This window comes from Aspergillus puulaauensis, chromosome 8 (assembly GCF_016861865.1).
Source record: "Aspergillus puulaauensis MK2 DNA, chromosome 8, nearly complete sequence".
NCBI classification, from domain to species: domain Eukaryota; kingdom Fungi; phylum Ascomycota; class Eurotiomycetes; order Eurotiales; family Aspergillaceae; genus Aspergillus; species Aspergillus puulaauensis.
In genome coordinates, this window is record NC_054864.1 from 2,242,229 (window position 1) to 2,268,976 (window position 26,748).

The 26,748-nt window shown below is 53.0% G+C and overlaps 13 protein-coding genes across 13 annotated transcripts; 8 read left to right on the plus strand and 5 right to left on the minus strand.

The window, feature by feature from the left end:
* Positions 1-292: 292 nt before the first annotated feature.
* APUU_80846S (uncharacterized protein) lies at positions 293-1,591 on the plus strand (the record flags this gene model as incomplete). Its single annotated transcript, XM_041697172.1, has 4 exons — positions 293-346; positions 613-628; positions 766-1,058; positions 1,106-1,591. 4 exons carry the CDS (start codon positions 293-295, stop codon positions 1,589-1,591), a joined length of 849 nt encoding a protein of 282 aa, XP_041562729.1.
* A 773-nt stretch (positions 1,592-2,364) lies between these two features.
* On the minus strand, positions 2,365-3,940 carry APUU_80847A (putative protein kinase; the record flags this gene model as incomplete). The annotated part of the gene is made up of 5 exons (XM_041697173.1): positions 2,365-2,549; positions 2,612-2,858; positions 2,915-3,234; positions 3,293-3,630; positions 3,693-3,940. The coding sequence occupies 5 exons, from the start codon at positions 3,938-3,940 to the stop codon at positions 2,365-2,367; spliced, it is 1,338 nt and encodes a 445-aa protein (XP_041562730.1).
* A 417-nt stretch (positions 3,941-4,357) lies between these two features.
* On the plus strand, positions 4,358-9,114 carry DCL2_2 (putative RNA helicase/RNAse III; the record flags this gene model as incomplete). The annotated part of the gene is made up of 7 exons (XM_041697174.1): positions 4,358-4,459; positions 4,518-4,546; positions 4,607-4,655; positions 4,718-4,970; positions 5,026-5,167; positions 5,215-6,297; positions 6,351-9,114. 7 exons carry the CDS (start codon positions 4,358-4,360, stop codon positions 9,112-9,114), a joined length of 4,422 nt encoding a protein of 1,473 aa, XP_041562731.1.
* A 303-nt stretch (positions 9,115-9,417) lies between these two features.
* APUU_80849A (uncharacterized protein) lies at positions 9,418-10,803 on the minus strand (the record flags this gene model as incomplete). The annotated part of the gene is made up of 3 exons (XM_041697175.1): positions 9,418-10,420; positions 10,479-10,714; positions 10,780-10,803. The coding sequence occupies 3 exons, from the start codon at positions 10,801-10,803 to the stop codon at positions 9,418-9,420; spliced, it is 1,263 nt and encodes a 420-aa protein (XP_041562732.1).
* Positions 10,804-11,135: 332 nt separating this feature from the next.
* APUU_80850A (uncharacterized protein) lies at positions 11,136-12,896 on the minus strand (the record flags this gene model as incomplete). Its single annotated transcript, XM_041697176.1, has 6 exons — positions 11,136-11,162; positions 11,206-11,414; positions 11,459-12,165; positions 12,259-12,266; positions 12,313-12,591; positions 12,636-12,896. 6 exons carry the CDS (start codon positions 12,894-12,896, stop codon positions 11,136-11,138), a joined length of 1,491 nt encoding a protein of 496 aa, XP_041562733.1.
* Positions 12,897-13,349: 453 nt separating this feature from the next.
* APUU_80851S (MBL fold metallo-hydrolase) lies at positions 13,350-14,562 on the plus strand (the record flags this gene model as incomplete). The annotated part of the gene is made up of 3 exons (XM_041697177.1): positions 13,350-13,696; positions 13,758-13,898; positions 13,950-14,562. 3 exons carry the CDS (start codon positions 13,350-13,352, stop codon positions 14,560-14,562), a joined length of 1,101 nt encoding a protein of 366 aa, XP_041562734.1.
* Positions 14,563-14,886: 324 nt separating this feature from the next.
* On the plus strand, positions 14,887-16,589 carry APUU_80852S (flavin-containing monooxygenase; the record flags this gene model as incomplete). Its single annotated transcript, XM_041697178.1, has 2 exons — positions 14,887-15,083; positions 15,149-16,589. 2 exons carry the CDS (start codon positions 14,887-14,889, stop codon positions 16,587-16,589), a joined length of 1,638 nt encoding a protein of 545 aa, XP_041562735.1.
* Positions 16,590-16,645: 56 nt separating this feature from the next.
* On the minus strand, positions 16,646-18,777 carry APUU_80853A (uncharacterized protein; the record flags this gene model as incomplete). Its single annotated transcript, XM_041697180.1, has 2 exons — positions 16,646-18,634; positions 18,685-18,777. The coding sequence occupies 2 exons, from the start codon at positions 18,775-18,777 to the stop codon at positions 16,646-16,648; spliced, it is 2,082 nt and encodes a 693-aa protein (XP_041562736.1).
* A 449-nt stretch (positions 18,778-19,226) lies between these two features.
* On the plus strand, positions 19,227-21,123 carry APUU_80854S (flavin-containing monooxygenase; the record flags this gene model as incomplete). The annotated part of the gene is made up of 3 exons (XM_041697181.1): positions 19,227-19,551; positions 19,609-20,225; positions 20,287-21,123. 3 exons carry the CDS (start codon positions 19,227-19,229, stop codon positions 21,121-21,123), a joined length of 1,779 nt encoding a protein of 592 aa, XP_041562737.1.
* Positions 21,124-21,282: 159 nt separating this feature from the next.
* Positions 21,283-22,574, plus strand: APUU_80855S (zinc-binding dehydrogenase; the record flags this gene model as incomplete). The annotated part of the gene is made up of 6 exons (XM_041697182.1): positions 21,283-21,321; positions 21,365-21,438; positions 21,491-21,548; positions 21,596-21,661; positions 21,721-21,895; positions 21,949-22,574. 6 exons carry the CDS (start codon positions 21,283-21,285, stop codon positions 22,572-22,574), a joined length of 1,038 nt encoding a protein of 345 aa, XP_041562738.1.
* Positions 22,575-22,620: 46 nt separating this feature from the next.
* Positions 22,621-23,534, minus strand: APUU_80856A (SDR family NAD(P)-dependent oxidoreductase; the record flags this gene model as incomplete). The annotated part of the gene is made up of 2 exons (XM_041697183.1): positions 22,621-22,854; positions 22,905-23,534. 2 exons carry the CDS (start codon positions 23,532-23,534, stop codon positions 22,621-22,623), a joined length of 864 nt encoding a protein of 287 aa, XP_041562739.1.
* A 269-nt stretch (positions 23,535-23,803) lies between these two features.
* APUU_80857S (alpha/beta hydrolase) lies at positions 23,804-24,979 on the plus strand (the record flags this gene model as incomplete). The annotated part of the gene is made up of 3 exons (XM_041697184.1): positions 23,804-23,954; positions 24,002-24,770; positions 24,817-24,979. 3 exons carry the CDS (start codon positions 23,804-23,806, stop codon positions 24,977-24,979), a joined length of 1,083 nt encoding a protein of 360 aa, XP_041562740.1.
* Positions 24,980-25,424: 445 nt separating this feature from the next.
* Positions 25,425-26,504, plus strand: APUU_80858S (uncharacterized protein; the record flags this gene model as incomplete). Its single annotated transcript, XM_041697185.1, has 1 exon — positions 25,425-26,504. The coding sequence occupies one exon, from the start codon at positions 25,425-25,427 to the stop codon at positions 26,502-26,504; it is 1,080 nt and encodes a 359-aa protein (XP_041562741.1).
* Positions 26,505-26,748: the final 244 nt, after the last annotated feature.

Genomic DNA, 26,748 nt, shown 5'->3' on the forward strand with positions numbered 1-26,748 from the left:
TACGAGATCAGATCTTCCTCTCCAGCGTCTCTTGTATCTCCATCATTCTTTCATAAGAACACAGTCAGCAGATAGCTGCTACCAACCTGGTCTCCGACACCATCCCCGGTCCGCCTGCTTACCTCATCCGCGCGCTTCTTTGCGTATTCCCCATTCATTCCACCTCTTCCCCTCTCTCGCGAGATCGCGCCGTATATCTTGAGATTTCGCTTCTTGCTGGTCGTCTGGCTCGAATTGACCTGTGGTCTCCTGTCGGGCGCGTCGTTTTGCCATCGAATCTTGTTGTCTCTCCATGCAGCCTGCACTAGCTCCAGCGCCGCATCCAAGCATGCAAACATCTGCTCAGGTAAGCAACTCTATGCCTGTCGCGGTTTGTCATCAGATCGCCCTTCAACAGTCAGCTGCCATTATCTCCATCTATATCCCTCGCGATATTGACCGTCGCTTGTAATGAGGACGCCGTTCGCCGTCTGGGAGATCGCCACGCGCGACCAGAGCGATGATCTCACCGGCGCGTCTGGTCAACGTGTTGCGACGGTCGCGCTGAAATGGCAGCTCGACTTATCAAATCATAATAAAACAAGACATGAAGCTAACTGATGTTTGTCGCAGGACCATGCTGACCAAGGTAAGCCACGAGCTTTTGTCGCGCACGAAATCTGCGCGCTGGCGGTGTTCCGGAATACCCGGTTTCGGCACGTCGCGATAGTGCCGCTGCGACACCTCCATCTACTTAGCCTCTGCTAACAGTTCTCGCTGGTATAGTGCTCCACGATTCGCTGCTAGCAGCGTCTGCGCACCAGCACTTGTCGCAGCACCCGCAACAACCCCGCCCGCAACAGCCGGCAGCACAACCTCACCACCTACAACCCAATACCACCAGCCCGCGAGACCAGAACAACATTGATCCTGCTATCTCCGGAGCTGCAATGCTTCCACCCCCAACCCAGCAGACCCCACCGGGAACTGAACCGCCTGGTGATGACGAGTCGCCAAAAACCTATGGGAAACGACCGCTATCTACCTCGAAGCGCGCGGCTCAAAACCGTGCCGCACAAGTACGTGAATCTGATTGGTACCCACAGAATTCTACTAACTGGCGCAGAGAGCTTTCCGTCAGCGCAAAGAGAGCTACATCCGAAAGTTGGAGGAGCAGGTGAAGGAGTATGAGGTCATGTCGCAGGAGTTCAAAGCTTTGCAGTCTGAAAATTACCAACTTCGTGAATATATCATCAACCTACAGTCTCGGCTGCTAGATTCGCACGGCGAAGTTCCCGAGCTACCAGGAAACATCGATCTCAGCCAACCCCGGGCCGAAATTTCTGTCCCACAGCCGGTTCCAAGGCCTACTCAAGGTGGCCAAGCTCCTCAACAAGGCTCCCCACAGTCTCAAGTGTCTATCGCTAATGATGACATGAATTCATTGAACCGCATAGCCGAAGCAGGACTTGGGATGCGTAAGCACCCCAACGAAGAAGCATTCCTGAACAACAACTTCCAGCCTCGGCGTGGACGAGGAGATGAGGGGCAAGACTCGTCGGAGCCGACCAAGACGGAGGGCCAGTCCCACGGGTTGCCGCTCGTATCATGAGTGCCTACCGTCACGACCGAATTATCTTGTATGAATTACTCCAGCTGTTTTTATTAGCTCCTATTTTCGAGCTCAATCTGGCTCTTTTCTTTTATTTTTGAGCGTCTGTTCCTCTTTCCTTATTTGCTCGAGTCTTAATCGTCAAGGTGTATGGCGCAGAATAAAGGTTCTATCCTGGCCTAGGGCGTGGGTGTTGTGTGTTTATCTGATTGGGCAGAGACTGAGGTTTCCTTCCTACTTGGATAGAAGATCCTCTCGTCTCGACGTCCTGGGATTGCTTTTCAGCAAGTACTTAATCCGCAGCGCAGTTCTCAATGAGAGTCCTCTCCGTCTTTTATTTTCACTGCTAAGTTAGGCTTTACTACGACGTACCAGTAATACGGGACCTCACTACCCAGGATTCTGGGTGTGATAGGAAACCGCGAATCGTTGCTCTAGCAAGTACCTGCTCACATTGTAGCCGTGATGCTGTGTATGACCCTAGACATATTTTTTCTAATTTGTGAAGGAGAGGGGCGCGGATATGGGGTATACAAGGTGACATCTATTAGCTCTATAATACGTAACGTTGATTCAACTATACTTGTGGTTTCGGGATTTGTTTTCTGTATGTTGATATTTGATCCAAGCCAATATCTAGCATTAGTATACCGTAGGCTCTATTACTGGATGGACGCGATTCGCTAACAGCACGGTACCGTATCAATGCCCCAAGCGAGTTATCTGGCAGTAAATTGGAGATTCCTCGCGGCGAACGCTCGAAGTCATCATATTCACGGTCCCTTCAATTGTAAAAAGGGATGCTCCGCCAGATCTCCTGCCCGTTTTCTCTCATCTGGATGCCAAACAAGCATTGCTTTGGCAAGATCCAGGAAAGATTCTTTGTCCTCTTCGTCCAGAAATGGAACCGTATCGACTAGCTTCCGGTCTGGGATTAGCTCTTTATACATAAAGCGACCTATGATGACTTGTCAGTTTGACTTCGGATGAGTGATTTACTTTAAGACAGGGAACATGTACCTTTGTCATCGAAAAGTGGCCCATCAAAGTACTCCCCGGCGCTTGAGCATACTTTGTCGTCTTCTCGTTTGGGTCTGATTGGTTCTGGCCATGTGAAATCTCGCATGGACTGGTACCTTTCCATGATTTCCGGAGGAGGTGGGCCAAGTAATGCTATCATTTCGGCAATGTGTAATTTTGCATCATAGCGGCCTTGTTGATCATGAATGTGGCGGAATAGTTCTTCTCCGCCGATGAGATCCCATAGCTAGTTTGATATCGATATTAGTAAATATAACAGTCTGGAATTCCAATGAGACGTACCAGAACACCAATATTCCAAATATCTGCAGGCATCTGCCACCCATTACCTAATATTACCTCCGGGGCCCGATAGTGGTCTGGCTGGATAGGCCAGACTCCCCAGTCGTCCTCTTCCTCGAGTCTAGTTGCCAGGCCGAAATCAACCAGCTGTGGTATGCTCCTCAAGCCCTTCAAAGGTCCGAAATCATTGCAGGACAGATATATTGGCCGTCCAGTCGCATCAATCCTATATGGTGTCGGCTGGTCAAGCTGGGAATTCATGAAATCAGAAAGCACAGTTGGATCTTCAAACGAAACCATGATATTTTCAAGCTTCAGATCTGAATATATGTATAAGCTAAACAGTACCAGGTAAAGCAATATTAAAGGGCTAATTACCAGTATGGACTGTCCTGCACTCCATATGAAGATAATCAAGCCCCGTAAGAAGAGCACGGATGTAAGTTTTGATAAGGGGAAGGGGCATCCTTCGATTGTCGAAACGCCGCTGGTAAAGAGAAAGTGGCTCCCTCATAGGCAGATACGCAAGGCATAAGTGCGAGCCCTCTGGTCCATCAACATTAAATGAGTCTAGTAATGTTCGAATGAGAGAGTGACCCCGGTGTGATGGGTCTGTCGTCGAAATATGCTCTTCAATATCGCGCTCGTGACCAGTAGAAGTCGCATTATGATTCGTTATTTTTAAGGTCACAACATTTTCTGGGCCCTCGATATCTCTGTAGGGTTCGTTAGAGATGAAGGCGGTTGAACTTTAGGTTGTAGAGAGACTGAATGTTACCCCTGCAAGTCACGCGCGAGCCATACTGTTGAGGATACGCCCCAGCCGACCTTGATCAGGATTTGATAGCGATCAGCAAGTACACCTCCAGGTTTTGCCGGGTAGTAATTTTTGGAATCATAGATTGGGGAGATCTCTTCGTCAACAAGTGTGTCACGCGGTAAAAGTGGCCCCGGAGGAGGCATTGGAAAGGGATTCTTGCGGAGCAAGGAGGATAGACGAGGAATTGACCTCTTTATTGTACCCATTTCAGAAAGTCTTACAGCAAGTCCAAGGGAAATCAAAATCAGATATAATATTTTCGAACGAAGAGAGATGAAGAGACGAGAGCAATAACGGAGCAGCCGAGATGGCAGCGCATAAAGGTCACATGTTACGGTGCTCCATTGGTTCCCGATCAATTTTAATCTGCCTGTTGGCCTCTTGATGATCCATTATTGAGTAAACTAGGAATGAAGATACATCCATACAAGACTTACTACTAGCAGGTCAGAAAACGGTTGGCGCCAGCCAGGGTTCAGGTCGGAGAGCGATGGGGATGGGCGCTGATTGTTTATCAACCCCACCACTCTCCACCCCACCTCAGTTCAACTCATCCATCTCTCTCTCATCTTCTACCATACCATCGTATCTCTTTCACTAAGCGATCACATTCAACCGCTCCAATGGGCCCTGTCCCGTCGGGGGACCCCGACCCTGGATATCGGGCGCGGAGCTACCAGTTGGAGATGTTCGAGGCGAGCCTGAAGAACAATATCGTCGTTGCGGTAAGAAAAAGTAGCAACACAAGAGGACGTGTCTAATTTTTCTTTCTTATTTTTCCAGATGGGCACTGGGAGCGGTAAAACACACATGTATGCGACTTCTTTGATGAACTAATTTGTGGTGCCGGCTGGCTGACACCTCACCAACAGTGCTCTGCTCCGGATCATGCACGAGTTGGAGAACGGCGATGGAAAGAAGGTGCGTACGCCCCGGATTGCCTCAAGCTCAGACAGGCGGGCGCGTTTCCTAATACGAGCTAGTTGATATGGTTCTTGGCACCGACCGTCGCCCTCTGCCTGCAGCAACACCGTGCCATCTCCCAACACATCCCTGCTGCAAAGTCTCGCACGCTCACTGGGCTGGACAAGGTTGAGTTGTGGACGGAGCAAGTGGTTTGGGACACCGTGCTGAGTGACATGCAGGTGGTCGTTTCGACGCCTGCTGTACTTCTGGATGCAATGACCCATGGCTTTGTTAGGATTTCGCGCCTGGGGTTAATCATATTCGATGAAGGTCCGTATAGGTTTGACAATCAAAAGATGGCTATTTTTTTTATAACACAGACCAGCGCACCATTGCACTCAGAACCACCCAGCAAATAGGGTGATGAGATATTTTTACCATCCAACCCTTGCGAAATCTGGTCCCAACGCTGTTCCCCGCATTCTGGGTCTGACAGCCAGCGCTGGTTCTAATCGTGATGAATTACGGTATGTTACATGGCACACTGTAAACATCCTCTGACCATGTAGTATAGAACAATTGAAGAAAACCTCCATTCGGTCTGCACCACCCCCCAAGCGCACCGCCATGAACTGCTTGAGCACACCCATAAGCCTCAGCTGCAGCGTGTCCTCTATACACCACTGGCAATTGAAGGTGCTTCGCTTTGGGGCGGAACTGAAAAGGCCCTCGTTGAAGCTTATCAGATGTTGGACATAGAAAATGACCCCTACGTTAAAAGACTTAGAGCTAGCGAGCCACATGGGATAGCACTACAGCGGGTGCTCATGACTGGGAACACTTACTGCAGCGAGCAACTCAAAAAGTTTGTTCGCAGGGTCGCACATATTTCAGCCGAGCTTGGGCCATGGGCGGCCGACTACTTTATCTGGGAGTCAACCCAGCAGCTCCGTGGGAGTGCTGTTTATACTTCACTCACGATGGACATGGACGATGATGAGCGGAAGTATTTGGTTGACATTCTGTCCAAACTGTCTGTCCCCAAGCTTAACATCCATTCGACCAATCCTGCAGACTTCCCGGTGTCACCGAAATGCGAGGCTCTGATATCCTTCTTGCTCAATACCGATGAGCCAGAATTCTCCGGGCTGATATTTGTGCAGCAGCGAGCAACTGTTGCTGTCATGGCCCACCTGCTTTCGGTTCACCCTTTCACAAGGGATCGATTTCGTACTGGCGGTTTCATTGGAATGTCAAACTCTACCAAGAAAAAGGAAATGTTGGGCGACCTCCTCACGGTGAAGATGCAGCGGGACACATTGGACGACTTCCGACACGGCAGAAAGAATCTGATTGTTGCCACTGATGTGCTGGAGGAGGGTATCGACGTGAGCGCGTGTAGCGTGGTGGTATCCTACGACAAGCCGCCGAACCTTAAGTCGTTTGTGCAGCGACGCGGACGTGCTAGGCGTCGGCACTCGACGTATGCAATGGTCCTTTCTACGGAGGACGATGTCTCCTCATTAGAGAAGTGGCACATCGTGGAGAAAGCGATGGAAAAGGCCTATCAAGAGGACAGGAGCCGCTTGGAAGAGCTCCGTGCGCTGGAAACCATCAATGAGGATGTCCATGCACAGTTTATCGTAGAATCTACGGAGTATGTTGACAGCCTATCTAACGACGCGACCACTAGTTAACTTGACCTTCCAGAGCCATTTTAACAGCTGATAATGCTATGCAACACCTATACCATTTCTGCTCTACACTCCCGAGCCAGAAACGTGTTAGAACGAAGCCTGAGTTTTCGTTTCAGAGACACGAGGATGGTGTGTTGAAAGGCAAAGTGACGCTGCCCAGCTGCGTAGTCCCATCGGCTAGATGCGCAGAAGGGAAGCGGTGGTGGAAGACGGAACGTGCGGCAAGAAAGGAAGCCGCTTTCCAGGCGTATAAGGCATTATACGAGCATGGGCTGGTGAATGACAACCTTCTCCCGCTGACCAAGAGTCAGGACTTTACTAAAGGCGATCGTCGTTTGTCGGGAGCTATCACAGAGGTCCTCGATCAGTATGACCCCTGGGTAGACTGGGCATATGCATGGATGCTACCAAATGTGCATAAAACCCGCATCACTGTTCGCTTGAACGAAGATGAGGTATATATGAACATGTTTTCCCCGGTTGCAATTCCGCTACTTGAAGCGCTCACCCTTTTTTGGGATAGCGAGTCAACATATACTCTCGAGTTCAGAACCTCAGAGCCAGTCCCAATGACCGACGAAAGTGTTGAGAGCCTGAAAAGCATCACTGCCCTGTATCTACAAGCCACCTCGACAGGATGGTTGGGTGGTACACGCGACTATTCCACACTGTTTAGCCCGAACTTGCATCCTGGGGAGTGGACAGCCTGGTTAAACGAGAACCAAGGGTACGAGCCAGCACTGAAAGTTTTCTCCAGCCAGAGAAGTGTCGACCGTATAGGTATCGTCCGAGACAAGTCTCGTTATGACGGTATTCTATTGTTGAATAAATGGGTCAATGGGAACGACGGGCTTGAGATTGAATGCGATCCGTTTCCAAAACGAAGGAATCTTCTTCAAAGGCAAGGGCTCGCCACAAAAAGATACGACAGCGACGAAAAACTCGAATCACCGACGAAGAGGCGTATTGTTCCTGCCGACCAATGCACGATAAGCAGACTCCCCGCCAAAGAGACGGTATTCGGTCGGTTCATTGCTACTATCCTTAACAGATTAGAGGCCGCACTGGTTGCGACCAAGCTATGCGAAACGATTTTACGAGATATACACTTTAACGAGCTACGACATGTTATAACTGCGATCACAACACCAGCTGCTGAGGCGCCAACGAACTACCAACGCTATGAGTTCTTCGGTGATACGGTTCTCAAATTCAGCGTCGCCTCCTTTCTTTACCACCAACACCCAAACTGGCACGAGCACTATCTTTCCGAAGGCCTTAGAGCAATCGTCGAGAACCCTCGTCTGGCTCGCGAAGCAGTTGACCGTGACCTTGGATCTTTTATTATCAGCAAAGGATTTAACGCGCGCAAATGGTCTGCTCCGTTGATTTCTGAAAAGATCAACACGAGCCGAGGTAGGCGCGATATGTCCACAAAAGTCCTCGCCGACGTTGTCGAGGCGCTTATCGGCGCTGCATACATTGATGGAGGCCTTGCTAAAGCGCAGGCTTGTATTAGCCGCTTTCTCCCGGAGGTTCAGCTCCCAGTACCCAGGCCTGATAGTGGTCCCATGTCTCAGGGCCAAGACCATCAGCCACATCTCATCCAGCAGGACACCCTCGAGGAGAACATCGGCTACACCTTCAATGATAAGTCCCTACTGATGGAAGCTCTTACCCACGGTTCGTGCCAGCACGATGCCTCAACGCAGTCATACCAGCGGCTTGAGTTCCTCGGCGACGCTGTTCTCGACATGCTCATCGTGGACACCATCCTCATGCATCCTATTGAACTTCCACAGGGCAGAATGACCAAGATCAAGGCCACCGTTGTAAATGCTAGCCTCCTTGCCTTCCTATGTATGGAGTTCTCCTGGCCAATGCCAATCCGCCGCCCAACAACCGTTCCCGAAGCAGAGGTCGAAATGGAGCCAATAGAACACGCATCAGAAACGCTCCACTTATACAGCTACCTCAGGCACTCCCCCGGTACACCTCTCATAACCAATAATTCGAATTCAGGCTCTTCCTCTAACACTGCTCTGACCCGCTACATAACTCTCCGCCCCGCAATCCTGCACTCCCTCGCCACCTCAAGAACGTACCCTAGGGAGCTCCTCTCCGCGCTGAACCCCGATAAGTTCTTCTCCGACATCATCGAGTCCATTATCGGCGCCATATTCGTCGACTCAGGCAGGGATCTAACTCCATGCCGCGAGTTTATTCACCGACTAGGTCTGGTGCAATACTTGGAGCGCATCCTTGACGAGAACATCGACGTGGAACATCCAATCCAGAAGGCGCAGATGGGTTTGCAAAAACTTGCCAGTAAGGCCGGATCACCATGGAAGTTCAATTATCACACCGTGAGGGTATCGGGTTTGGGTTCGGAGCGGGAGCACAACCGTGTTTATAATAAGGTCGTCGATGGCGATGTGGTTGTAGATGTCAACGCTGACGCTGACGCAACGACTGATGGCCGGAATGGAGATTTGGATCCATCTGATCCTAGTTCTAGTTCTAGTTCTGATGCTGACTCTGACTCTGATCCCGATGCCGACCCTAGTGCGGGCCCGACGTATACGTGCACGATTCCAATGCATGGCCTTGGGTTTGATGTTGAGGAGGTTGTTGTGACTGGGTGCTTGAGCAGAGAGGAAGCGGAGGTTCGGGCTGCTTCTGTGGTGATCGAGTTACTGATGCAGAAAGGAGTAATCATTGAGGCAGATGATGAAACAGGAGATAGAGAAGAATTGGAACGAGCTGAGATGGCATGATGGTTTGATGTATTTAGCGATTTTCGGTATTTTGGTCTACGGGCTTAGATGAGAAAGTGAATAGATCGCATGGACTCTTCCATGGATAAGCTTCTCGATGCCACTTCCAGGCTGGCTTTCTGGGACAGTTCTACGCTGCGTAGGAAACGAAGTTCAAGCAAAGGAGACCACAAAACCAGCTTCACTGGGATTCAAAGAAACATAAAGAAACGCTTCAAGGATAGATACCGTCGTAGTAAAAGTAAAAACAAACTCAAAAAAATAGAACGTTCCAGTGGCTTCAGCGTCTGGCAGTGGTTTCAACTACCCCTTCCGTCCACGGCGCCTCGTGGCATTCTGGGATCTAGTCTTCGGCGCTGGCACTGGCACTGGGGCTGGCTCAGGCTGCACCTCCTCTTCATCCTCTTGCTCATCCACCACTTCTTCGCCGGGCGTTTCCGCACCGGAGGAACTCCCCGTTTCGATCTGATCCTGGTCCTCCTCCTTCGTCACAAGAACACCGTCATCGGTTCCGTCGCCCGTAGACACCGAGGAGGGGTGTTTGGCATCTGCCTCTGCATCAGAGACGGCCTCTGCAGGATCAGACCCAGCCTTGATATCAGCGAGGGCCTTTTTAGTCGCGCTTTCCTCGCCGTTCCATGCACCGCAGCCCCCGCACCGCCAGCGGCCGAGTTCCTCGAGGGTTTTCACTCCCGGTGGTGCTTGGCCGTTCACGAGTCGGCATGACGAGCAGATCAATACGATCCGGTTCTTTGGTTGGGTTTCGTCTTCGCCGAGGAGGACGTCTAGAAGGCGGTCATACCAGTGGGATTGTTCGATGTATTGCTGCGAGGCGGGGAAGGCATTCGGTGCGAATCCGGGTTCGTCTAGGCCGGGTGGAGGCGCGGGAAGAGGCTTTTCAAATTGCTGCTGCTGCTGCTGCTGCTGCTGCTGTTGCGGGGGGTACGGTGAAGGTGGTAGCTCCGGTTGTGGAGGTGCAGGTCGGCGGATATTCGCGGTAGGTGGGGGAGGGAGACCAGTTCTCTGAACTGGGGGCTGTTGCTGCTGCTGCTGCTGCTGTCCCGACGCCTTGCGTTTCCCCTCCGACTTCGGTTTCTGCTCGCCGTTTTTCGACCGCCCTTGTCCTTGCTTGGGAGAATCGCCGGCGTATTTCTCGAGCAGCTGCTGCGTGGAATTGTATTTCGTAGCGACCTTGAGCTTCTCGATTGTTTCGTCGCGCTGCTTCTGGAGAGTGTCTAGGTAGCGATTGGTGTTGTTAATCCGGTATTCGAAGTACTTGCTTCCTACTGCGCGGACTGCGTAGATGCTGGTTTTGTTATTAGTGGGTTAATGCGGACAGGATTGTATTGTAGTTGCGAACGTACATGACGGGCCCGCCGAGGATAGCGGCATATTCTTTCACGCCCCAGTTTTGCCATCCTAGGACAAGCGCGAGAATAACGGTGTAGAGGAGGTAGATGAAGGAGGTGTAGAGGGTCCAGAGGGCCTTGAAGCGGCGGGCATGCTGGCGGTGAAGGTCGAGGCGGGAGGTGGCACGGGTGATTTTGGTCGAGAGAGTGGAGAGGGTTTTTTCGAAGGAGGCGGGGGAGTTGTCTTCGCCCTGTGCGATTACATGTTAGTCTTTTGAGCTTCCACAACGGTATGGATGCCTTGTGGGTTTCTTACCCCGAACGGCCAGAGGGACACCATGACGTGTACAGAAGGAGCTTGGTATGTAGGGAAGGAATGGTTTCTGGAGAGAGAACGACGAGACTAGGTCATTTCGGAAACATAGAAAGGGTCGGGGGTTGAATCCCGGAGACGAAGGAAGAATGAAGCAGAAAAGAGCGACGAGGAGAGGGGTGAGTTGGACTGTGGAGAGTTTGGGAATCTGGGCGTGAAAGTGAAAGTGACGCCTGGAGCTAAGGTGGAGCGGCCCAATGCGGGAACTTAATGCCTGAGGCAGGATTTACGGCAGAGGTCTCTGATTGGGTCAACATACAACTATAGAACTATACAACTCTAACTACACGAACCCATGCTTAAACAGTGTACCGGAATTGAGGATTCTAGAAGGATTAGCCGAGATTTTCAATCAGGTGGATTACTTACCGTCTTGTCAGTCAAATCATCTTCATACGCGTGCTCGAATCCTTCGAGAACCCCAGTAGCGTCCCTGCGACGATTATCCCAGAGGCAGATCATACGGTAGACGAGCACCAGAACTGCAGCGATAAAAGTGGTCACAACGGTGACTATGAATCCCGGCACATAGCGCGGAGAATCCTGTTCTCTGAAACACAGAGGTCCCACAAAATTGCCTACGCGGTCAGTTACATTCGATTAAATAACGAAAGGGACATACCAAGACAGTAACCAATGTAGAGTCCCGAAGAAGAAAGAGATCGCTTTGTATAACCTGCGATATTGGCGATCTGTAGGCCCATGAGCACCGCATAGCCTGCGCCCATTGTCGGCATGATATAGCAGGCGAAAAGAAGACCACCGGTTTCGTTTAGAGGGAGGAGCAGTAGAAGCAATGCTGCAACCATGGTAACCATCTGACATCCAATTACCAGCCATGAACGAATGTTCTTGGTAGTAAACTTGTAGGAAAGATACGGCATGAGCAGCATCATGGTTCCGCCATAGAAGCCCGAGGGAATGACCAGAAGGAGGGAATGGAGAGTACTGAAACCGAAGGAATTGATAATGATCGGAGTAAAGGTGGAGATCGGTGCGTTGGCAATCATGGCAAGGAAGGCCGTGAAGAATATCAGCCAGAATTTCAAATCCAGCAGTAACTCAACGACCTGGCCCATCTTGAAGTGGGTGTTGCGTACACCGGAGTTATTGGTTCGTAGACGCGCGACAGAGATGTAGCGCTCACGGTCAGTAAAGCCGCGGGCGCTCACGGGGTCGGGTGGAAGGACGAAGTTGAGGATGATGCCCCATACTATGGTGAGAGCGCCGGCGAAGAGATACATGTATTTCCAGGAGGACAGCGAGCCCTTGATGTGGCCGAGTCCGTAGTTGACGAGGGGCGAGAAGATGCTGACGTATCCGGTGCAGCTATACCATATTGTTTGGGACTATCAGCACGGATCAATAGAAGAGGGAATTAAGACTTATCCCATGCGAAGAGCCTGTTCGTCCTTTTTATACCAGCCACCCTGTACACTTCAGTATCTCGTCTCCTAAAATGGGATAAGTACGAACCACAATCATCATAAACATCGGACTGATGCCGCTCTCCAGCACCCCGAGGAAGAAGCGCTGGGCATACAGAGACTGATAGTTGTGGCACGCCGGTGTCAAGATGAGACAAATCCCCCAAATTGTAACCGTGAGCGAGGCCACATGGTGGATGGGGTATCTCTGCGCGAGAGCCATAGTAGGGTACGCGCCGACAATGAACCCTAGATAGAAGATGGCCGCAGACATAGCATAACGGTCACCGATAAGCAGACCCAAGTCCTCACGCAGTCCGAATAAAGCCTGAGCTGTCAGCAACCGCGGAAACAAAGGCTAGGGCTACGCACAGCCTGGGACAGCATGGCCTTGTCATAGTACTGCAGCCCATATGTCATGCATAGCAATGGAAGCAGCCTCCAGTCAACTTTCCGGACCAGACGCCTTTCATCGCTGGGCTCCCACGACTCATCGCCGGTGTAGCCGGCCAGCACTTTCATCGCCTCATCGGTATGGGTGGTGTCGATCTTTTCAGGGGCGGTCTTTTCAATATGGTCGACATTGTTTTTTTTGTCCTTGTCGGACCGGCTGTCCTGGGTAGAGGTGTCCATGTCAACAAACGAGACCTAAAGGGCAGTACAACGGTAATAGGGGCAGTCCATATGAAGGGAGAGTAACCGGGCCAGGACGGGATGACGGAATTTTATAGGAACAAGGATAGAGGTCTTGACAGCCAAGCGGGTCGGAGCTCAGCTGGACTCAATGATCGATACAAAAAGGAATCCGGAGAAGTGTGATGGACCCGCCAGGGCCACGAGGAGATGGTTGGAACCATGAAACTATCCCCAGCTCCCGCTAGGTTTCGGCCTACGTATTGAGATTACTACCGGTATAGTGTACTAGTCTACCAGTATTGACATTTAGTGTCGTCTTTAGCCCCGTTTCCCCACACGCCACAATGCGGAGGCCGGAGCATTGCCGAGCTGCAGCCTGTCATAATATGTCCAGCAGCTCTACACCGTATGCTGCAGGTCAATCGGTGCAAGTGCGCTAGTATCGTCGCAATGGCTCAAGACCGACTCTTTGAAATCCCCCCTGGGGAGACCATCACCGTCAAACTGATCAATCCGGTGAACTTCGGCCCTTCGCATCTCAAACGCTTCATGACCCCCCAAGTCCCAGGCCTCGACACCTTCGCCAGAAACCCAGCATTCTCATTCCTGCTTGAGCACAGCTCAGGCCGCAAGCTGGTTTTCGACCTCGGAATCCGCAAGGACTACCAGAACTACGCGCCAAAGATTGCGAACTATATCCCGACAACGGGGTACAATATCGAGGTCACCCATAATGTCGCCGATATCCTGCAGGAGCACGGCATTGCACCCAAGGAAATCGAGGCTGTGATATGGAGGTGCGTATCCGATATGCCTTATATCGTTCTCGTCCCACAGGGCAACAACTAACCGCTGCAGCCACTGGCACTGGGACCACATCGGCGACCCATCCACCTTCCCCCCAACAACAGACCTCATCGTCGGCCCTGGATTCAAAGCAGCCCTGCTCCCAGGCGCCCCTGCAAACCCTGACTCTCCCATCCTCGAGAGTGACTACACGTGAGCCCACCTTACCTTACCTTACCTAGCACACTCTAACCAGACAAACAGCGGCCGCACCCTTCGAGAAATCACCTTCAACCACGATACCCTGCAAATCGGCCAATTCCCAGCCTTCGACTACTTCGGCGACGGCTCCTTCTACCTCCTCGACAGCCCAGGCCACGCAATCGGACACTTGTGTGGTCTCGCGCGCACTACCAGGAACCCGGATACATTCGTGCTTCTGGGCGGGGATATCGCGCACTATACTGGAATATTCCGGCCGTCGAAACACCGTCCCATCCCGGACTCTAACCCTACCAATACGGGTGATTATCCATGGGCTGCTTTAAACCTGGAGGCGGGGTTCTGCCCCGGTAGTGCATGGGAGGAACTGCAGGCTAGTCGGGGGCGTGGGAAGGAGGATACTCTGTTTGATCCGACGTTTGGATACGATGTGCCGCTGGCGATTGAGACGGTGAGGAAGTTGCAGGAGATTGACTGCGACGAGGACGTGTTTGTGGTTATTGCGCATGACTTTGCGGTGCGGGATGGGGTGGTGCATTTTCCGGAGGCGCTGAATGAGTGGAAGGCCAGGGGGTGGGGGAGGGAGCTGAGGTGGGCGTTTTTGAGGCAGTTGGAGGGGTATTGGAGGGAGAGGGGGCTACTGAATAGTACATAGTACTTAGTGAGTATCTGGGTACGAGAATAATATTGCTTGGCTGGATCGGCTTTCTTCCGTAGTTTGATGAGCTTTGTTCGTTCTTCGGCAACCGAGACGGCTGTGATATTGACGACCGGCAGTCTGGATTAGGGTAACCGACGGCTCGGCCTGGAGTGCGGAGGTGGAGGGGGAGTGCGTTTGGAGATACGGATAGATGACCCAAGTGCCAACCTGGTGGGATCTGTTCTTTGGTATTTATTAATGTTCATCTGATCTGCGATATCCTATCCAGCTCCAGCTCCAGCTCATTACTCCCTAACCCTACCTATACAAATCTACGACATGGGCAGCATCGAAACACCGCCGCACCTCCACCAAAACGCCAACCTGGACTATGACGTCCTGATCATCGGCGCCGGCCTGAGCGGCATCAACTCGCTGCACCAAATGCACACCCTGGGCCTGCGTGCCAAAGTCCTCGAAGCAGGCGGCGGGCCAGGCGGGACCTGGTACTGGAACCGGTATCCGGGTGCGAGATTGTACGTCAAGACAGCAGGAACCCATCCCCAGATAGATAGATAAATAAATGCTAATGACAGTTCAGTGACTCAGAATCCTACTCCTACGGCTTCTCGTGGTCCCAAGAAGTCTTAGACGAATGGTCCTGGTCGGAGCATTTCTCCGGCCAAGCAGAGACACTGCGGTACTGCGAGTTTCTGGTAAAAAAGTTCAATCTGGAGCGGGACATGCAATTCAACACGCGGGTGTCGAAAGCGCACTACCAAGAGGATACAAGCAGCTGGCTTCTCGCCGACGAGAACGGGAATACCTATACATCGCGGTGGCTGGTGACGTGCATGGGGATTCTGAACCAGTTCACGCTGCCGAATATAGCCGGTGTGCATGACTTCAAGGGCCAGGCGATTCATACGGCGCGGTGGCCGCATGAGCCGGTGAGCTTCGAGGGGAAGAGGGTTGGGATTATCGGGACCGGTGCGACGGGCATTCAGGCGATTCAGGAGATTGTCAAGACGGCGGGCCATTTGACTGTCTTCCAGCGGACGCCGAACTGGAGTGCGCCGCTTAATAACTCGAAGATCGAACCCGAGGAGATGGAGGAGATCCGGAGGCAGTACCCCGAGATATTCAGGAAATGCAAGGAGTCGTACTCGTGTTTCCTGCACAAGAGCAACCCGGCGTCTGTGTTTAGTGTGAGTGCCGAGGAGAGGGAGAAGATGTGGAACGAGCTGTATGAGACGCGGGGGTTCGAGAAGTGGCTTTCGAATTTCCATGATATCTTCACGAATAAGGAGGCGAATGACCTTTACTCGACGTTTATTGCGAATAAGATCCGCCAGCGTGTCAAGGATCCGGAGACGGCTGAGAAACTTATCCCCACGTGCCATGGATTCGGTACCAAGAGGGTGCCTCTGGAGTCGGGGTACTTTGAGGCGTATAACAGGGAGAATGTGAGGCTTGTTGATGTCAAGGCAGATCCGATTGAGAGAGTCACGGAGACGGGGGTCAAGACGCGCGATGCACAGTATGATGTTGATATCCTGATCTACGCCACAGGGTTCGATGCAGTCACGGGTGCGTTTACAGCCGTGGACTTTCAGGGTGTTGGTGGTGTGAAGTTGAGTGAGAGGTGGAAAGAAGGGCCCAAGACGTTCCTGGGACTATGGGTTGAGGGATTCCCAAATATGATGATGGTGATGGGGCCGCATCAGATGTTTGGGAACTTTCCACGCTCGATTGAGTATGCAGTGGGCTGGGTGAGTCGGTTTATTGGGTATGCCGCTGATAGGGGCCTCACCTATGCAGAGTGTACGGGGAAGAAGGTCGAGGAGTGGACAGAGCATGTGCATACCTGTGCTGAAGGCCTGCTGGCGAACGAGGTCGACTCTTGGATGACGGGGGTGAACAAGAACCTGGCCCACAAGCAGAAGAGGATCATTGCCAGGTATAATGGCCCGGCACCAGGCTACAGGGCTAGGGCAGACGATGTTGCGAATAGGGGGTATGAGGACCTGCGGCTGGCATAGTATCTACTCTACGTTATGGCGCTCTGTATGGTATTGTGTATATGACATTGAATTGACTACATGAACAAGTTCATTTCAGAAAAGTTGTAATCGCCAAACAGATCCTGGAACTGCACCATTGTATCAGGGAAGACATCGTCGAAGAACATCTCGTCTGTATGCGGGACGAGCAGCTTCTCTGCAACACCACTGGTTTGCGCCGTCGCAAAAGGGAAGTATTCCATCCAGTCAACCCCGTCCATCGGATTTGCTCGCACAGCTTCAGTTCCATTTTCAGAGGCACACCCCGCAGCTGGTTCAGATACAGAAGTAGGAACTGGAGCTGGAGCTGGGGCAGGAGCAGGGGCCTGCTCACTATTTGACAACGAAAGAAGCGCTTCTGCTCCAGCTGCACTGGGTCGTAACCGCTGAAACCCATGGTGGAAGATATTGGCCGTCGGCCACATGGTGCGGAGCTGGTCAACGGCCAGAGTTAAGATATCCAAGTCCTCGTTTGCAGAGGCCGCGAGACCGTCAACGCGGGTGGCCTGGAGGAGCGCGATGAATGCCATGCTGGTGTACCAGCCCGTGATGGCCATCAGCCAGTGGGTCCCGCCTCGGGCGAGAGTGTCCCGGAATATACGGGCAACGCAGGTTGCAGCCAGGATGGCTGGGGGGTATGCCTCTGGGTGGTGGGGTTGGTATGGCTGTTTGAGATGCAGCATGATAATGACGGCGAGGTAGGGGAGGTGCAGTTGGTGGACATCACGGTTGAAAGATGTCGTTCTGTCGCCGTGGATAGGGAGTTGAAGATGTGGAGGGAGGGAATGGATCCAAGTTATGAGCTCCCTGGCGAGATCTGTAGGAAAGGGAGTATTCGTGTCGGTATTTGGCCGGGAGAGATACTTCGCTATCCGGCCGATAATGGCACACAGACGCACCCAGTAGATGAAGATTTCAGCCTGCATGCGCGCTGCGCTGTCGTGGATAGCATCAGGGAAGTCATCCAGCGTTGGCTCGGCGATATCACAGTCTGCTGGGTCGATGGTGCACGGTTTACTCTGGCAGATAGCTGTAAGCCGTTCGCGCGCAAAGGCCGTCCACCAGATGCGGCGGCGGATGAGATGCGAGCGGTGGTTTGCAGGGTGATTATGCTGTGAAGAGGCTGGTCCTGGTCCAAACGATGGCTGCTGATGCACGCCTAGCTGCTGGCAGTGGCGGATGACAACCGACGTCCACCACCAGGAGGAATGACGATGCAGGATAGACGGTGGACGTGGACTCCACCAGTAGAAGAGGGACACGGCCTGGAGAGAGCGCACGACATCGGGCTCCGCGTCGTTGTAGAACAGGTTGCGCGCGCGCTCGTAGTACGCTGCCGGACCGTCGTGCGGCATTACCGGAGGCCGAACATGGCTTCCCACCACGGCGAGGGCGTTGACGAGCAGCGGTGACTGCGACAGCTCGTCGATATTGAGGTGATCGCGGTCGAGGACCGGACACCAGGGCAGGCAGTATTCCAGATATGTCTCGACAAAGCTCTGCTGCAGGTCTGCACTGGGCAGCAGACGCACTTCAGGCGGCCGTTGAGCCAGCAACCGCTGCTCCTGGTTGCGCGCATCAGCTTGTATCTCGAGCTCGTAGTATCGCGACGAGAGGCCGCGGGTTTCGGTGTCATCGGTGCGACAGGTCGCGGGCGAGCAGCTTGGGTGGTCGTGGTCGGCGTTGAGGTTGAGCGAGGAATGTGTAGGGTGGTTGACAGCAGGAGGGTTGGGATTCTCGGCCAGAGTAGAATTATCGAAATTCCAAATCCAATCCGGCTCGCGCAGTGAGATATTCTCTTCAGCGCCGGCAGTGCTCTCGCTCTGCTCTGGCGCGACCGGTTGCGAACGCTGAGTGCGCTGCGACTTCCTGGTCCCACTGCTGCTGTCGGGGGGCGTCAGGGGACTGCGCGCTCGCCGGGGGATGCGCTTCGATGGCCTCATGCGACATTCTTTGCCGGTCGAGTCGCAGTTGGTGCAGTTGCTGAGGCCCTGGCCGGTGCGGACTTGGAGGTCGCATCGAATCTACCCGACTTTTCAGTCCATATTTCTCCCAGAGAGACACGGCTTGGTACCTTTTTGCCGTGGCAGATGGTGCATGCCAGCTCGGCACGCTTGCGCTTTGGCTGGTGGCCGGTGAATTGCAGCCAGGGGGTTGAGCTAACCATGATGGCTTGATGAGTCGGAGAGGACAGAACAGCGAGAAGTCGCGCTCGGCATCTCCGGATTCTGTCTGGCAGTCTAACAGTCTGGGGTGCGGGGTGGAGAAGAGAGACTGGAATGGATCGATGGAGTCATGGCTGGAGGACCCAATGGAGATGGACATCCACACCTGAATCATGGCGGATCCTTCGAGCGTAACGTCGCTGTACGGCCACTGCCGAGAGAGTGTTTGCCGAAAAATACAGTAAACAGCCGGTACTGCATCCCAAGGCTGTTCCTCTGCTGCTCCCTCGGTTGTCCCGAAAGGGTAACCCTAACTCTGCTCTGCTCTGCATCTCGTCTGCACGCCATTGATGATGCGACCACAAACTGACTGGGTGATTCTTGCCTCTCTTTATAAAACCCGCACCGTAAATCCGTCTCAAAGTGATAAACCACCTGGACTCACAGCAAGATGGCCATCCCTACAGAACAACCGCCGACCAACGGCCATATAAACGGCCATACAAACGGTGCCAGCAATGGCGTCGATCCAGGTTTAGACGCAACGCCTCACCCACGAACCGTCCCTCTAAACCCGCAATATGGCTACACCCCGCGCAAACTGCGCGTCATCACCATCGGCGCAGGCTTCTCGGGTCTCCTGATGGCGCACAAAATCCAGCACCGCTTCCCAGAGCTCGAGGAGTTCGTCACGCACAAGATCTTCGAAATGCGCAGCGACCTCGGCGGGACTTGGCTGGTGAATACCTATCCGGGGGTGCAGTGTGATGTTCCTGGTTCGTAGCACCATTACTGATTCTTTCCTAATGAATACTAATACTAGATGTGAGTAGCACATATCTACGCCTTCCCCTTCGACCCAAACCCCAACTGGACAAAGTTCTACTCCAGCGGCCCCGAGATCCAGGAATACATCAAAACCACAGCCCAGAAATGGAATCTCACTCGGGACGTGCACCTGAACACACGCGTCGTTGGCGCGCGCTGGCTCGAGAACGACGGGGTCTGGAAAGTCACCGTCGAGCACGGTGGTGTTCAACGAGTCGAGTATGCCGAAATCGTCATCTCAGGCCAGGGCGTGCTCTGCCACCCGTCGTGGCCGGCCATCCCGGGGCTGCGGGAGGATTTCAAGGGCAAGATTGTGCACTCGGCGCAGTGGGACCATGAGTTTGATTACTCGCATAAGCGCATTGCGGTTATTGGGAATGGGTCCTCGGGGATCCAGATTACGCCGCAGATGGCCAAGTTGGAGGGTACGGAGGTGGTCAATTTTATGCGCTCTGCTGCGTGGATCTATTACCGGGTGCCGCCGTCGAAGCATCTGGGGAGAGACACGGACGAAGTCAATCCGGTTTATTCGGAGGAGGATAAGAAGCGGTTTCAGGATCCGGAGGTTCATCGGCAGTATAGGAAGGGGATTATCAACCGGACGAATAAGGCGTTTAAGCTGGTATGGCCTCGTACACTTTTATACCCGCTACGATAGGAGACTGACATGGTTTACTACGTAGTTTCTGAAAGGAGAGAACAACGAAGAAGCAGTCCGCTTCGGCACAGAGCAAATGGCCTCGAAACTCAACCACGACCCTGAACTCTGCCGCAAGCTCATCCCCAAGTGGGAAGTTGGATGTCGACGAGTAACCCCCGGCCCTGGGTACCTAGAGTCCTTCTCACGTCCAAACTGCAACCTGAGCGACAGCCCGATTACCAAGGTCAGCGAGAACGCAGTACACACAGCCGACGGACAAGTCTTCGAATGCGACGTCGTGATCTGCGCCACGGGGTTTGACGTCTCGCACCGGCCCAAGTTCCCCCTGATCGGGCTGAACGGGGCGAATCTGGCCGAGAAGTGGGCTGACGAGCCGGAGAGCTATCTCTCTGTTGCGACGGCGGGCTTTCCGAATTACTTTATCTTCACGGGGCCGAACTCGCTGGGTGGGCATGGGAGTCTGGTTGAGGCGTTGAATTGGACGGGGGATTACTTTGTCAAGTGGATTAAGAAGATTGCCAGCGAGGATATCAAGTCCGTTGTGCCCAAGAAGAGCGCGGAGGAGGCCTCTGTGCGGTATGGCGATGAGGTGCACAAGACGATTGTGTGGACTGGGGGTTGTAAGAGCTGGTATAAGCGGAATAAGGCGAATGGGAGGGTGACGGCGCTGTTTGGGGGGTCGGCGCTGCTCTTTAACCGGTTGATCAGTGAGCTAAGGCCGGAGGACTTTGAGATCGAGTATCGCAGTGTGAATTCGTTTAGATTCCTGGGGAATGGGTTCCTGGAGTATGAGGTGGACCCGGAGGAGGATCTGTCGTGGTATGTTGAGCTGCCGGTGCCATTAAGAGGGGTAGAATAGATAGCCAGAGTAGTTATATCCATTTTTGTTCGGTTATCCATTTTGAGCTCCGATGCGGGGTTCTTCTATATATCTCTTCTATATCACCCTTAGACCTACGGACAGTCTTGATGCTGGTAATCCCTATACTTGGACTACAGAATGGCCATCCCAACTACCATGCACGCCTGGCGAAAGCACAAAGGGAATCCTGTCCCGGTATGTCAATCGATCATGTCAAGACCCATAACTAACCGTTCAGGTCTGGGAAGAAATCCCCGTTCCATCCGCGCCCGCAACGGGATTCCTAGTAAAGCTCCTCGCATCCGGAGGCATGTCCAGCCCTATACTGCCTCAAGCACTAGCTAACAACAGCAGTCTGCCACAGCGACCAAGCCCTCCTCGACGTCGAAGACCGTCCCCAGTTCAACGATGTCTACACTCTTGTCCGCACCCACCATCACTCCAAATCTCAAGAATCTAACAAACCCAGGGCCACGAAGGGTGCGGCGAAATCATCCAAATCGGAGCAGACGTGACAGACAACCGGTTTAAAATTGTACCTCTCCTGCACACCACGTTATATCATATCAAGAGTGCAAACTAACAGACTAGTAGGGCACCCGCATCGCCCTCCTCGCCGTCCCAGGCTGCGGCCTGCAATCCTGCCCCGAGTGCTCGCGGGATCTCGCCCAGTTATGTCCCAGCGGCCAGCACCACGGAATCGGCCAGGACGGGTTCTACGCTGAATACGTGGCCATTGATGCGCGGGGCGCTGTTCTTTTGCCTGATGGTATACTACAACAACCTCCCCGTATCACTCGCCTATACTAAACGGTTACTTAGGTGTGCCCCCTGAAGTCGGCGCAATCGCCACCGACGCCGTAACGACCGCGTACCACGGCATTGTACGTCGTGCAGAGGTCCAGCGTCACGAGACGGTTTTCCTGTTTGGGCTTGGTGGGCTAGGGTTTAATGCGTTGCAGATCGTGCTGAAGCATATCAAGGCGCGTGTTCTTGTTTCTGATGTCCGGGGTGAGAAGCTCGATGCGGCGCGGGAGTTGGGTGTTCCTGAGGAGGATATCGTGCCGATGCGTGTCCAGGCAGAAGGGAGGATCGCGGAATGGGTGGTTGAGCGTGGAGTTCGCGTTGATACGGTGTTGGAGTTTGTGGGGAAGAGGCAGACGTTTGAGGATGCGCAGCGGGTTGTTAGGGCTGGTGGGAAGGTGTTGTGTATTGGAACCGGGGAGAGGGTGAATGCGCTTGATATGAAGAATGGGATTCGGAAGAGGTTGAGCTTTATTTTCAGTTATGGGGGGCAGTATAGGGATCTGGAGGAGGTGTTGGGGTTGATTCAGGAAGGAGTATTGAGGCCCAGGGTTCGACGGGGGTTGCTTAGGGATTTCCCGCGTTATCTGAAGGAGTTGAGAGAGGGAGGGATCGAGGATAGGGTTGCCTTAGCCCCAGAGTAGCTCGATATAGTGCAGATAGGTATGAATATATTGCTCTATTCCAAATCTATGCATTTACACTTGCGCTCTTGGGCATCCCGATTCCGACGGCGGCTGTTGTGCCAGCGTCGACAGGGAGTATAACGCCCGTCATCCATCGAGCATGCGGACCAGCCAGGAATACAGCTGCTGCTGCGCAGTCCCAGCCATTCCCTTCTGTGCCGAGTAGACTGCGTTTCCGACGGGCCTCGCGGGCCTCTTCGCTCATTCCGTTGCCGTACATCATGGGCGTATAGAGCATCTATACTCGTTATAATCCGAACACGTTATTAAGTATCAAAGAAGACATACCCCCGGGCAGACACAATTAACCCGGATCCCATCCTCAGCATGGTGCGCCGCCATTGCTCTTGTCATGTTCACAATAGCCCCCTTACTCGTCGGATACAGCAGATGCGGCGTGCCCCCCTTCAGTCCTGCGACGCTGCCCATATTCACGATACTCCCTCGGACCTCAGCGTCATTCTTCCCCATCGCCGGAATGGCGTACTTGGCCATCAACACCATAGAGTTCACGTTAACCTCCAGACTCTTCGACCACGCCTCCATGTCCACATCCACCGCTGTCCCTGCCGCACCACCAATTCCAACATTATTGACCAGTATATCTACCCGGCCATACTTGGATAATGCATAGTCCACGACAGCCGAGCAGTCGGTTGCGCTGGTGACGTCTGCCGTTATGGCTGCTGCAGCGCCATAATCCGGATTTGACTGCGCCTGGTCCTGGATCATGGACACCGTTTTCCCCGCCCACTCGCGGTTCAGATCCACACAGAGGACATTGCATCCGTCGCTGGCGAGGAGGATGGAGATTGCACGGCCGTTGCCAATTCCATCGCCCTGGCAGCCAGCGCCGGTGACGATGGCGGTTTTGCCGGCGAGAGAGCGCGACGGCGGTGTTATTGGGATGTCGCTCATTATCTGGGTTTCGCCAGGGAAAATACCCGAGGGAGACAGAATTGGATCAACAGTGGGACAGAAGACGTGCTGAGCTGAGCTGCTGCGGGGTTTATTCAATTATGGCCCGAGGATGTCTGTATAAGACCAGAAAGCTGCCCGGCTTTCGGTTATCCTCTTTCTCTCTTCTGCCGAGCTGTCCGAGCCATATACTGCACTTAACTCTCGGCATACACCTCTGGCCAGATCATAGTCAATACTCTATTACTCTATTACTCTATTACTCTACGATGGACTTCTCCGAGTACACCGGCCCCAGCGAGGAGTGGATCGCCGTGGCGCGAGAGCTCCCCCCCGCGCCCGCGCTCTCAACCGAAGAACTCAAGGCCGTCACTAACAAGGGCCGCGAGGATGTCTCGGCCAGGGACATAGTCGAGAATGGTATTCTCTTCGGATCATAGCACATGGATACGCATTGACATCTCCAGGCCTCCAATCCAAAGTCTCCCTGCACGACCACTCCATCCCCACCCGCGACGGCGCCACCATCCCAGGACGCAGCTATCGCCCTGCAGGGGTAGACGCATCTCAGCCTCTCCCCATCTATATCCACCTACACGGCGGCGGATTTCTATTCGGAACTCTAGACTCCGAAGACGCAGCGTGCGCCCGTCTCGTCGCGACGTTGGCGGAACAGGGCGTCCCCATCGTCGTGGTTAATGTAAACTACCGACATGCACCGGAACACAAATACCCCGTTGCCTGGAACGACACAGAAGATGCCTTCCACTGGGTGCACGACCATCTATCCGAAATTGGCGGCGACGGCGCGAATCTCGTCATGGGAGGTGTATCTGCCGGTGGGTGGTTAACAGCCTCAACGGCCATCGCGCAAGCAACCGGGAATGACAAGAGCCTTGCTTCAAGACCGAAGATTAAGGGTCAGGTTCTGATTATCCCCGGCCTGGTGCATTATGACTGCTACGAGTCGCAGGTGAAGAGGTTGCGCGATCCCAGTGTGTCCAGCTGGGTGCAGAATCGCGATGCGCCGGTTATTCCGTTTGAGCGGGTGCAGTTGTTCTTTGATGCTCTTGGTGTAAAGGATGGCAAAGGCCGTGATGCCGATTTGAGGTTGAATCCGGGGAATGTCAGTGCTGAGCAGGTCAAGGGGTTGCCGCCGGCGACGTTTGGGGTTGCGGGTATGGATCCCCTCAGGGACGAGGGGTTGTTGTTTGCGCAGCTGCTTGCTGAGAATGGGTACGTTGCTTCACCTCTGATAGGCTATTGGGTGCTAATGGTGTAGGGTCCCGACAAAGACGAATGTCTTCAAGGGCGTGCCGCATGGCTTCCGGAGATTTGGGGATCGGTTGTCGGCGTCGAAGAAGTGGGATGAGACTATCGTGGAGGGCATCAAGTGGGCGTTGAGTAGCCCTGCTGCTGGGCCTTTTGAGATTCATGCATTTTAAGTAGAAGTAGCTGAGAATCTATGACAGCCATACATGCTCTGGTATAATGTCCATGTAAGGTTTCTCTTGGGCTACATGGAGACAGTTCTTTATGTTTGATGTCTATCACTTCTGGCATACCAGTAGGCTACAGAGGATGCTGTATAGTTCTAATCCAGGATTATGCCTTCTCTTGGTCATTCTTGCAGTTGCCATAATGGAGTCTGGATCTCAAGATAAAACTCGTAAGGATACCACACCGGAGACATGCAAGGTCATTTACACCAAGGTGTTGAAAGACCGATCTGTGCTAGGCTATTACCTGGTGCTCTTTCCATTTTCTGTGCTGCCTTGTTCCTTCCTTCGAATGTTTACCTTTTGATCAACCCATTGCAAGATCCCGATATGGAACAACTCAACCATTACAACAATCACTGTCGTTTATACTCATATAATCACTGACAAAATGTCGTCCGAATCCATCGAAATACACCCTATCCTTCTGCATCCACCCATATACCAATTAACCCTCACCACACGCGACCAGGCCAATCTGGCAGCAAGCTTGCTGACCCCTCCCCTCGAGATGCCGCTCTATCGAGGATGGTTGCCTGACCCGATCAGAAAGAGATACATTCGTGACCTCGAAAATTGGCGTGAGAAGCGGTATTTCGAAGAGATCGACTTCATCCTTCGGTGTTGGGATGACCCAACAGCCGGCACATTCCTCGACGATATCGACGCTGACGATATTTATCGTATAAAAGGAGAAGGGATGTTAGCCTACAGGGATGGTTATCAGCTTCGGATCCTTAGTGGGAGTGGGAGAAATAAGATGTTTACAGGACTGCGCTATGAAGAATGGGATGAGAAACAGGAGGGCCAGAGCCAGGCAACGGGAAAAGAAGGCAATGAAGCAAGTATACAGGACAATCAGCAAGACGAGCCAACAAAAAGCTACGAAGAGCGTCATCTGGAGGCCGTCGAGCACATCACTGGGAGTGTCGAGGCGGGACTCGGAGATAGCTGGTCCATAGTCAACGATACAGGCAAAACATCGCGTCCTCCAAGCGCAGGACTGCCACCCGGTATCTCCAGCGTGGAGGCGAGGATGTTTGCGCGAGACCGGTATAGCATGTGGGCACGCCCTCTCCCCAACGACGCACCGAATATGGATCCGAGCCAGGGACTCCCAGATGCTCTCAGATGCATATACGACCACAGGCGAATCGACTGGAAGAAACCCGAGTTCAGCGGCCTTATTCCTGAGTATATCAACGAGCGTGGCCGACGCGAGGTTGAACGTGGCTACATATGGGGCATTCCCTACCACGCCTTCGAGACTACCAGAAGAAGGGTAGGCATCTTCCCCGAAGACAAGATCTATCTGGATTCGGGTCTGGAATTTCTCCTCCGAGTCGAGCACTGGTATCTATCACAATCGGACGAGGAAGTCCGACAGCTTGACCCTAATGATATTCTGACGTGGAAACTACCACTGATGTATATGCCACTGTTGCAGTCGTTTATTGGTACTGTACTTTGAGGTTTTTAACCCCTAAATAGTCTAGACTATGAATAGTTAGTGAATGGCCGTGCCTTCTAGTATAGAGCGAATGTATCAATATGTTGCGTGGGAAATGCCCATATCAACTACACCGGATTCGCATACTCTCCAACTTTACTACTCTCACAGTCTTGTCTGCCACGTAAGACTAACTTAATTGTTCAAGGGCATTGTCAATGATATGAACACGTGACGCATGTCTGTGCAAGATGTCAACATCAGC